At 34.7% G+C, this 11,634-nt stretch overlaps 1 protein-coding gene across 1 annotated transcript in view; it reads left to right on the forward strand.

Annotated features, from left to right (window-relative positions):
* Positions 1–11,211, forward strand: part of FAM162B (family with sequence similarity 162 member B) — a 13,864-nt gene extending 2,653 nt beyond the window's left edge. The window contains exons 3-4 of the mRNA XM_023218972.1: positions 1,572–1,680; positions 10,713–11,211. Of these exons, the coding sequence (XP_023074740.1) occupies positions 1,572–1,680; positions 10,713–10,811 (208 nt within the window). The 3' untranslated portion in view covers positions 10,812–11,211. The remainder of the gene's footprint in view (positions 1–1,571; positions 1,681–10,712) is intronic.
* The last annotated feature ends 423 nt before the right edge of the window (positions 11,212–11,634 follow it).

Below are 11,634 nucleotides of genomic sequence, written 5' to 3' on the forward strand. Positions count from 1 at the left end.
AAAAAAGATCAGAGCTTCTAGGTTCCATCTGGAACAAAAGTTAGCAGAAAATATAATCTAATAAAAAAAAAAAAAAAAAAAAAAAAAAAAAATTTCCCCAAGATCATAGTCAAAAGATGTATTATAAGCAGGAACACTTCACTAAGAACAAGATGCCTATAAAAAGCATTGCAGTTTTGCATTGGAAACAAAAAGTATTTGAGTATTTTTCATTTTATTATTTTTCTATAATTTTTTAAGCATTACTATTTAAGAGAGAGATTCCTGTCAAACTAAGTGTCACACTTACAATGTAAACAGCTTTTACCTTTTAATGGACATATAATGAACAAGTGACCTATAATTTTTGTATCATACACTAATTATGTTTAATAATAACTGTACTTTGTCTTATTTTTCTCAGTGCTAAACTAATTTGTTATAATAGATTAAAGCCAAATGACTGGGTAAAAAAGATCAGAGCTTCTAGGTTCCATCTGGAACAAAAGTTAGCAGCAAATATAATCTAATAATTTCTCCATACTCACTAATTGGACCTGTTTGCAACTAACATCTTAAAACTTACATCATTCTGCCTAAAATCTAAAGAAAGTAGGCTACATAGGAGTTTTCTACAGTCTTTCGACCAGTGGAAAAGTTAAAAAGTTTTCTATTTTTAAAAGAAAATGTAACTTTGTCTTTCTGGATTTTTTTTTCAATGTAACTACACTCTATTTAAACTTCACATAGGAAAAACTGCCAATGAATATATTCTTATGAATGAAATTCTTTATGCATATTTATAAACTGCCACTTCATATTATTGAAAATTGTTAAAGTTTATTTCAACGTAAAAGTCCCACAGGCATGATGGCTTTTGTATCACTACTTTGTAAGTGGTATTACTAAAATCTTGGACAACATGCATAAAACTATGAATGAATAAGAATATCTAAAATTTAAGTATATAAAATTTCAGAATAATAATAACATGAAAACGAAGGTCTCTTTTATCTTTTTCTTTGGCAAATTATTGTGATTTTGATCACTTTAAAAAAAATTATTGCAAAAGTCATGAAGGAAATAGTTTTCTAATAGACATTCTCACGAACTGGATAATAGTGTCTTTTTGGGGTAGCATGTGAAGGGACAAGAGACTGGGAGGCCGGTGAAAAAAACAAAGTGATAAAAATGAGTTTAAAAAAAAAAAACTGTTCAAATGGAAAACAAAGCCTACTTAACAAAGAGGCTAAATATGCTTTAACTCTTCCTTTATCCAACTTAGTGAATAAAAACAATGGAGAGCAAGTTAGCATCTTTAGTAGTTATATTTTGTGGAATTAGAAACTAATATTCTATACAGTGGTTTCATAATGGCTAACATTAGTTTAAGATCTGAATAAATACTTGTTAATTTGAAATTGGTAAAAAATAACCAGCGAGCATTTCAATGTCTTTCACATGTAAATGTCACCGAATGCAGTTTGCATTCAGGGAATTTTTTGGAATGTTTACAAGGCAAATTATCTATCATGCCTGTCAGAAAACCATATTACTTTTACATATTTAACAAAATACACATCTTCGTTTAGGCCAGAAATGATAGTCACTGCAAGAAACAAAGCTCGAGTGAAAGCTTGTTACATAATGATTGGCCTCACAATTATCGCCTGCTTTGCTGTGATAGTGTCAGCCAAAAGGGTGAGTACCTCCTTAAAAGGGCAAGTCAGTTAAAAGGGTGAGTACCTCCAAAAGGGTGAGTACCCCTTTTTAAGTACCTCCTTAAAAGAGTATCTCACCAAAAGGGTGAGTACCTCCTTAGACCAAAGGGTGAATTTTAAGAAATGTCATGGACATTGCTTTCGATTCAGGATTACTGCTGTCTTTTCATATAAGAACAATTTTGTCTTTGAGACTTGAAGTCATATATATATAAAATACTGGAGACAAATTCGTTCTTGGAAATTTGAGTGAACAAATCAACACTATATGGCTGGGAGGGACAAATGCTTGTTTCAACTTAAAAACAAAAACAAGACAATTTACACCCTGTTTAAAATCTGCAGAAGACGGAGAACTTTGTCGTTGAAGGTTATCCAGACTAGGTCATTCATTAAATCAGGAACTCAATTAGCTGTTGCACAGAGATATGAACTAGTTAGAAATGCAAAGGTTGGAAGTGATTGCCAAGGTCATCTAGTTTGTCTGGATCCTGTATGTCAGCCCTTTCCTTGCCATTCCCAATGTATGGTTTCTGTTTAATACCTCTAGAGAGAAATGAAGAGCTGACTACCTTCTAATTTTGTTTTCTGCCTCCCAAAATCCTTCCATCTACTGGTCACTTTTTACCACAAAGAGCAGCCCCACAAGTATTTTGACATTTCTAACACATCCTTAAGAGTATTTGCTTCTTCAGTTTTAAGCACTCTAACAACTTCCTTCTACCTTGGAGCTGTTCTCGACACACTCCATTTTAACAGTGCCCCTCCTCATCGTGGCACCTGCAACTGAAGCCGTTAGACCTGGATTATAACGTTTTTGGTTATGAACATTGCGTTTCAATAGTGCATACATATCATTCATAATAGTTTGCTTGGCTCCATAAACCTCACTCTCTGGGCATATTTAGCTATTTACTATTCTGCCCAATTCTGTGATTCTGTCCTTTACTCCTCAGGTGCCCAAGTATATCTGAGCCCACTAACTTCACGCAGGAATTAGGACTTACAAGCCTACTGATATTATATAAATGTCTTTTCATTCCTATAAGCCAGGAAAAAAAATCTATGCTATGAAATTGTTCTCACCAAATGAGAAATTTTTTAATGTTTACTGGACTCAACACTCAAGCATGTAAATAAATAACTTTGATAATATTTTGTTTTTAACCTAACCTTAAATAAATGACTGCCTGCCAAATTGATGATTCTGTAGTTTCTAGGAATATTTTGATGATTAGTGTATTGCCTCAGCTACATCAAAAAGATAAACATTAATTAGACAATTTGTGTACTTAGAATCACCCTCTAATAATTCATTTATAATGGCACTTTAATGTGTTTTAATGGTAATCACAAGTTTCCAAATGAGACATTAAGACCAATTACACTTAATATATATTTTATAAGCAAGTTGGCATATTAGAGATCTACTGATGTCATCATTTTATTTTTGATACATATGATTTGAATTGAAGGAAAGATTTTTTCATTTCCTATTAAAATTCCATATTTCAAATATAATTCTATTATAAATCAATAGCCAGGGTTTTTCTCTGTGTGAATCTGATACAAAAAGTAGCAACTGAGAATATATTGAGTTTTATGTATAGCATTGGTTATTGCTGTTTCCTCTTCTCCAAAAGTGTGACAGCAAACACTGATTTTCAATCATTAATACACTAAATACTTTTGAGCACCGGAGACATGCCAGGCACTCTGCATTTTATTATTAGAATATCATGGAATTAAAATACAGGTATTTTGTAGTAGGGAAAATGGAGAGTGATCAAGTAAACACATAAACTAAAAAGATCTGAGGAATTCTTAGTGCAATGAAGGAAAGGAACAGGATGATAAAATAGTAACACTCTAGGAGAGGCCATTTTTGATGGAGTGGTCAGGCAAGTCCTCTCTGAAGAGGATGAGAATAAGCTAGCCATGAGAAGACCAGGGGAAGGAAAGAACAGCATGTGCAAAGCTTAGAGATGAGAAAGGGTCTGGTGTGTTAAGAAACAAAAAGGAGCTAGTGTGGATGGAGTATAATGAGCAAAGAGAAGATGGTATGAAACAGGCAGAGTCCAGATAGTATCAGGCCTATGGGTCACTGCAAATAGTTCAGGGTTTTTAAAATACATTGGGGAATCCAATGAAGAGTTTTAAGCAAGATAGTGACAAGATTTAAAAATTTTCACTCTCCTCTTTATTCAAAACCCAGTGAAAAGAAAGATCAGAAATAAGGACCCTACTTAAAATAGCAACAAACAAACAAAAAAACTAAGGCACGTAAGAATGAAATTAAAAATCATGCAATATCTATATAAAGGCAACTTTTAAACACTACCAGTGGTCACAAGAGAAGGTATAACCTAAGAAATTTTTATTTGGAATAGGAAGACTTGACATTTTAAAGAGAGCAAACTTCTCTAAGTCTGTAAAGTTGACATGACTGCAATAAAATTAGCAATAGGATTTGTTTTGGTAGACAAACTGAGTCTAAAATTCATATACAAAAATAAGCAAAATATACAAGAAATACTAAAAATAATAGTTCTAAGGGAGGACTAGCTCTAAAATATATTAAAACAAAACAACAACAATAATTAAAACTGCAGTACTGACATACACATAGGCAACTTAATAGAACTGAATTCAAATCACATAAATAACCCACAAAAAGGGACTTAATATATGAAATAGTGACTCTGTATATGAGTGGAGAAAGATAAATTGGTCGAGAAATGATATTGGGACATTCCAACTATACTTTCTACATAAAATAAATTGCAGTTGGATATAAGATTTTCACACTAAATGTGAAGCCTTAAAATCACCAAAAGAATATATGAGAGAATTCTTTAGAGTAGTTGGGCAGACATTTCTAAATATAGAACAAAACTGAGAAGCTATACAAAAGAAAAGATAGGTAAATTTAATCATATAAATGTATTTAAAATTCTGCTTGGTAAAAAAGTGCCATAAATAAAGTAAAAACACAAATGACAAACTGGGAGAAATACAAAATAGATCACAAACTAAGAGCTAATTTTCTTAAATTATAGGGAGCTCCACTAAATAAAACAGCAACAACCTTTTATTTTTAAAAAAAGTGGGTAAAAGATACAAAAAGGCAAAGTTTGCAGAAAATAAAATGCACATGCCTCTTAAACACAGGAAAAGAAGTCTAGCCATCCAACTATTTCCTGCTTTCTGTCTCCTCGGACCTTACACTTCCACAGTCCTCCCCATTGATGACCTTTCCTTCCACCTCTCTGAGAGAATTGTAGTAGCCCAAGGAGCAGTTTCCAGTCTTATGACACATACTCCTGTATATTTTGCTTTTCTGCCTATTATAAATGATCCTTGCTCCAATCTAGAAGCTCTTATTACTTGTGCTGAGGATCCCATTCCATTTTGCCTTTTCAAGGATTTCATTCCAGGAATTCTCAGGTTTCTTTGCTCATCATTAGTTTTATTTCTTCTCTACTGTATCATTTTTTATCAAAACATAGAAATGTTTCTATTTCCCTCTTCAAAACCAAAAACAAAACTTCTTTTGGTATAGCTGCATTTGTCTGTGGCAAACCTTTTCAGTAGACCTGTCTGTATACACTATCTCTGATTTCCTGTCTCATTCTCTGTTTGATCAGGCTCGTGCCTCAAACCCTCCACCAAACTGCTGTTTTCAAGGTCACCAATGATACACTCATCTTCATTGACCTATCAGCATTTGACACAGTTGGTCCGTCCACCTCTTTTTTCTTTAATTTACATAAATTGTGTTTTGCTTGTGTTGTTTTTTCTTTTCCTTTTTTTTTTGGGGGGGGGCGGGATGTGGAGGAGGACAGGGTCTCGCTCTCACCCAGGCTGGAGTGCAGTGGCACGATCTTGGCTCCCTGCATCCTCTGCCTGCCAGGCTCAAGAGATTCTGCAGGCTCAGCCTCCTAAGTAGCTGGGACCACAGGTATGAATGACCACGCCTGGCTAATTTTTTTGTATTTTTTGTAGAAATTAGTTTTTGCCATGTTACCCAGGCTGGCCTCAAACTCCTAAGCTCAAAGCGATCCTCCTGCCTTGGCCTCTCAAAGTCCTGGGATTACAGGCATGAACCACTGTATGCATCCAATAAATTGTACTTTGTTTGTGAATGACACAAAAACATTTTCCCTAAAATTTTATTAATATGTATGACATATACCATATTATATATTAACATAATATTTTCATGTAATAACAATATAATTGAAATGCTTTATTATTGTCTACAATTTTGCAATTTTATATTCATTATAATATTGTAATTGAAAATATGCCACATGTTGTTGGTACATAGATCCAGTAAAAGAAATGCCTCTTTAGCTGTGATTACTAAATGGTGGTGCTAATACTTAATCTTATCCACCAACTATGCCAAAGCTTTTGTTGAAATGTGCCCAGTAATTTCTTACCTCCCTGATGTTCTTCAGCTATTTTATTCTTGCAAAATAATTGGAAGATATAGTAGTTTTGATGTACCAAATGGATTCAAAACCGCATAAATTGTTTAGAGACTTTGTTTAAGCTTACAAAATTATCCATATAAGTATTTAAAGATGCCATGTCATTTTGTGGCCAAAAAAGAAACCATTCTTATTTGTTAATATCTATTCTAACAGTATCGAAATGAATGAAAACAGGCACACCTCAGAGATATTGTGGGTTCAGTCCACACAACCACAATAAAGTGAATATCACAACAAAGTGAGATATGCCCATTTTTTGGTTTCCCAATGCATATAAAAGTTATGTTTACGGTACACAGTGAGTTGTAATCTTCTTGCTGGTGGAAGGTCTTGCTTTGATGTTGATGGCTGCTGACAGATCAGGATGGTGGTTGCTGAAGTTTGGGGTGGCTGTGGCAATTTCTTAAAATAAGATGACAATGAAGTTTGCCGTATCAGTTGACTCTTTCATGAAAGATTTCCATGTAGCATGCAATGCTATTTAATAGCATTTTCCTCACAGTAGAACTTCTTTCAGAATTGGAGTCAGTTCTCTCAAACCCTGCCACTACTTTATTAACTAAGTTTATGTCATATTCTAAATCCTTTGCTCTAATTTCACCAATGCTCACAACATCTTCCCCAGCAGTAGTTTCCATCTCAAGAAACCACTTTCTTTGCTCATTTGTAAGAAGCAACTCATCTTGTGAAAGTTTTATCATGAGATTATAGCACTTCAATTTTGTCTTCAGGCTCCACTATTAATTCCAGTTCTATTGCTATTTCCATCACATATGCAGTTACTTCCTCATACTTCCTCCACTGAAGCCTTGAACCCCTCAAAGTTATCTATGAGGACTGGAATCAGCTTTCTCTGAACTCCTATAAATGCTGACCTCCTCCTATGCTTCACAAATATTCATAATCATAATGGCATCTAGAATGGTGACTCCTTTCCAGAAGGTTTTCAATTTACTTTGCTCAGATCCATCAGAGGAATCACTATCTATGGTAACTATAGCCTTACAAAATGTGTTTCTTAAATAACAAGACTTGAAAGTTGAAATGACACCTTTTTCCATAGGCTGAAGAATGGATGTTATGTTAGCAGTCATGAAAACATTAACCTCCTTGTAAATATCCATAAGTGCTTTTGAGTGACCAGGTGCATTGTCACTGAGATGTAATATTTTGAAAGGAACCTTTTTTTTTTTTTCTGAGAAGTAAGTCTCAACAGTGAGCTTAAAGTATTCAGAAAGCTATGTAAGCAGATATGCTGTCACCCAGGCTTCATTGTTCCATTCATGGCACAGGCAAAGTAGATTTACCATAATTCTTAAGAGTCCTAGGATTTTCAGAATGGTAATGAGTATTGGCTTCCACTTAAAGTCGTCAGCTGCGAATAGCTCCTAACAAGAGAGTCAGCCTGTCTTTGAAGCTTTAAAGCCAGACATTGACTTCTATCTCTGAAAGTTCTAGATGGCATTTTCTTCCAATATGAGGCTATGTTATCTTCATTGAAAAACTGTTTTTTAGCATAGCCTTCATCAACGATGTTAGCTATAATAGATCTTCTAGATGACTTGCTGTAGCTTCTCTATCAGCACTTGCTGCTTCACCATGCACTTTTATATTATGAAGAGAGTTTCTTTCCTTCAGCCTCATGAACCAACCTCTGCTAGCTTCCAATTTGTCTTCTGCTGCTTTCTCACCTCTCTCAGCCTTCACAGAACTGAAGACAGTTAGGGCCTTGCTCTGTATTAGGCTTTGGCTTAAAGGAATGCTGTGGCTGGTTTGATCTTCTTTCCAGACCACTAAAAATTATATCAGTAATAAGGCTGTTTTGCTTTATTTAGGTGTTCACTGGAGTAGTACTTTTAATTTTCTTCAATAACTTTTCCTTTGCATTCACAACGTGGTCAACTGTTTGGCACATGACGCCAAGCTTTTGACTTATTTTGGTTTTCAACATGCCTTTTTTCACTAAGCTTAATCATTTCTAGTTTTTTAAAGTGACAGATGTACAACCCTTCCTTTTACTTGAACATGTAGAGGCCATTATAGGGCTATTAATTGGCCTAATTTCAATATTGTTGCATCTCAAGGAATAGGGAGGCCCAAGGAGAGGTAGAGAAATGGGAGACTGGCCGGTGGGTGGAGTGATGAGAATACATACAACGTTTATCAATTAAGTTTGCTCTTTTATACGGGCACAACTTGTGGCATCCTAAAACAAGTACAGTAGTACCAACAGCAATCACTGATTACACATGACCATAACAGATGTCATGAAAATGAAAAAGTTTGAAATACTGCAAAATTTAGCAAAATGTGAGAGACACGAAGTGAGCACATGCTGTTAGAAAAATGGAGCCTATAGATTTGTTCCATGCAAGGTTGCCACAAACCTTCAATTTAAATAAAAAGAAGAAGAAAGAAAGAAAGAAAGGCACAATAAAGCAAAGCACAACAAAGTGAGATGTGCCTTTATATTCTTCTGTATTATAGAACGGTCACAGGTTCCTCAAGATATCTCTAACTTCTGACATAGGGATTCTCTATTTCTCAACTCTTCTATTAAATGTTAGCAGTTTTTCTTTTTAAGAAAAGATGAAATGCGTTCCTATTGCTTTCTTGACCTCAGTGGACGTTGTAGTTCTTATCCTACTTTGAAGACTGTTTATTTAGACTCAATATGACACTATGTTTGGATGCTTGGGTGCTGATAAATCTCATTACATTTTGGAGAGGCAGCTGACAATTCTGCTGATTAGCAAATATTTTCTTCTGCTGAATCAGTATCTTCCTTCTCTTGGATTCTGCTCAATCTGAGTTCAATCTACTGGAGCTGCTGAAAATATGTCTAGGTTGAGAATATCAGGATTATAAAGGAATTTGGTCTACCTACACCTCAAAGTCACCCCTCTGCAGGAATTCTGGCACACAGTAGCCAGTCTCCCCATTCTTCAACCAAGAAAAGAATATTTTTGGCACATAGGGAAATAGCTGGTTATAAATGGATATATGAAAAACACTGGAATAGGCCAATGTGGCATTTTTCACTTACCCTTTGTTGGAGAATGCATACTAGCCATAAAAACCCTCAGAAGCTCTGAAGTGAGAGCATTGGGAATGAAAATCGTTTATCTTCTATGAAACATTTTCTTCACTTGGTTTCCGTGGTACCACACTCACGTAGGTTGTCTGTTGGCCACATCTTCCAAGTTTACTCTGCCAGTTTCTCCTCTTCTCCTGGACTTCACAACAGTGGAATCTCCCCATGGATCAGTCTTTAGTCTTTCCATTCTCTATCTATACCCACTCCCTTGATGATCTTACCAGGTCTTCTGGATTTAAATACCTTCTACATTCCAAGGACTCTCAAATTTGTATTTCAGCTAACATCTTCCTTCCACACTTCAAATTCATATAGTCAGTTGCTTACCTAACATTTGCCTTTGGATGTCTAATGGACCTCTCATACTTAGTGTGTCAAGAGTTGAACTCTAGATCTTGCCCCAGACAACCCTGAGTTTTCTGTACTGTCTTCCTCCTCTCAGTTGATGTCAACTCTATCTATCTTTCTAGCTGCTCATGAATAAGTCATCAGCAACCCCATTGGCTCCATTTTCAAAATATAGCCAAATTGGAGCACTCCTCAGTATCTCTCCTGACATACCAATATACATCTATTGCCTGGTTCATTGTAATATCTTCTAAATGGTCCCACCACTGTCCCTCTTGCCCGTCTCCAGTTCATTTTTCATTTTTAATAACAATGCATGTACCTTAAAGAAATTGTGGCAGATGGAGATGGAGAAAAGGTTAGTAAGTTCAGATAAATTTGGGGAAGTAAAAAGAATGGAACTTTGTGGTGAATTCATTGTGGAAGCAGAAAAGAAAATGGAATAATGAAGTGAAAAGGCCTGGGTTTTTTGACTTGAGCAAGTAGGTGGATGATACTGCCATTTATTGAGATGTGTATGGCTAGGGAAAGACTGGTAGGCAGGGGGAACAAAATATGTCAACTCTCTATTTTGGCTATATCAAGCGTGAGATGCATACTAGGTATCCATCAATATATATTAAATTTTTATTTATTTCCCTAAGGACTTTGTATGTCTTTCAGTTTGAGGACTGATAGCTTTCCTCATTTCTGAAAAAGTCTATGCTGTCATAACTTTGAATATGGCCTCTTTACCCATTCAGTCTATTCTCTCTTCCCATTATTAACATATGTTAGAACTTCTAATTCTATTCTCTCCTGTGTATTTCTATCTGAAATACAAATTTTTCCAGTTTCCAGAGAGTAACAGTTATATATATAATATATAAAACTATATAAATATATAAAATATAAATATATATAGTTGTATATATTTTTATATTTATATTATATAAAACTTATAATTTATATAATATAAAAATGTATATTATATAAAAATTATAAATATATAATATATAAATATATATAGTTTTATATATTATATATGTAACTATATATATATATTTCTTCCCCCCCCCCCCACCACAGGCTGTAGAACGACATGAATCCTTAACAAGTTGGAACTTGGCAAAGAAAGCTAAGTGGCGTGAAGAAGCTGCACTGGCTGCACAGGCTAAAGCTAAATGATATTATAAATAACAAAGTGTTCACCTGAATACCGTCCCTGTCATCAGTAACAGTAGAAAATGGGAAAAATAGAATATTTACCAAAATACCTGCCATGGTTTTATTTTGGTAACAAGAAGCACAACGTCTTTTTTATTTTTACTTTTTAGTAAACTTTTACTGAAGTATACAATGCATTCAAAAAGGGGACAAAAGTGTATACAGTCTGATAGATATTTATGTCGTGAACACCTGTGTAACAACTGCCAAGGTGCAGATGTAGAATATCGGCAACACCTCAGAGCTTCATTCCTGCCTTTTCTCAGCCATTACGTCCCAAACATAGCAGTTTTTCTGACTTCCATCACCTTTGGTTCATTTTGCCTGTTTTTGAACTTTATATAAATGGATTTATACATTATGCACTTGTTTGTGTGGATTCTTTACTTGCCATTAGTTATAAGGTTAACCCACAAATTGTGTGTACCATTAGTTCATCCATTGTTACTGCTGCATTCTGTTGATAAACATACCACAATTTATTTTGCTATTTGGCACAGTTTCTGGCCACTACATAAAATACTAAAATGAGCACATTGTGTATGTCATTAAAATTAGGTTGAACTAATCTTTAAGGGCTCATTAAAATCAAAACTAATTTTCAACTAAAATTTCACTGTATTTAGCAACTGGGTAGTACCTCTGATTATTCTTTTCATAGTTTGTAACTAGGTGAAATAGGTTGAATTAATTCTTTTTTTTTTTTTTTTTTTTTTTTTTTGAGACGGAGTCTTGCTCTGTCGTCCGAGCTGGAGTGCAGTGGCCTGATCTCAGCTCACTGCAA

This window comes from Piliocolobus tephrosceles, chromosome 5, assembly GCF_002776525.5.
Source record: "Piliocolobus tephrosceles isolate RC106 chromosome 5, ASM277652v3, whole genome shotgun sequence".
Classification (NCBI taxonomy): Eukaryota; Metazoa; Chordata; class Mammalia; order Primates; family Cercopithecidae; genus Piliocolobus; species Piliocolobus tephrosceles.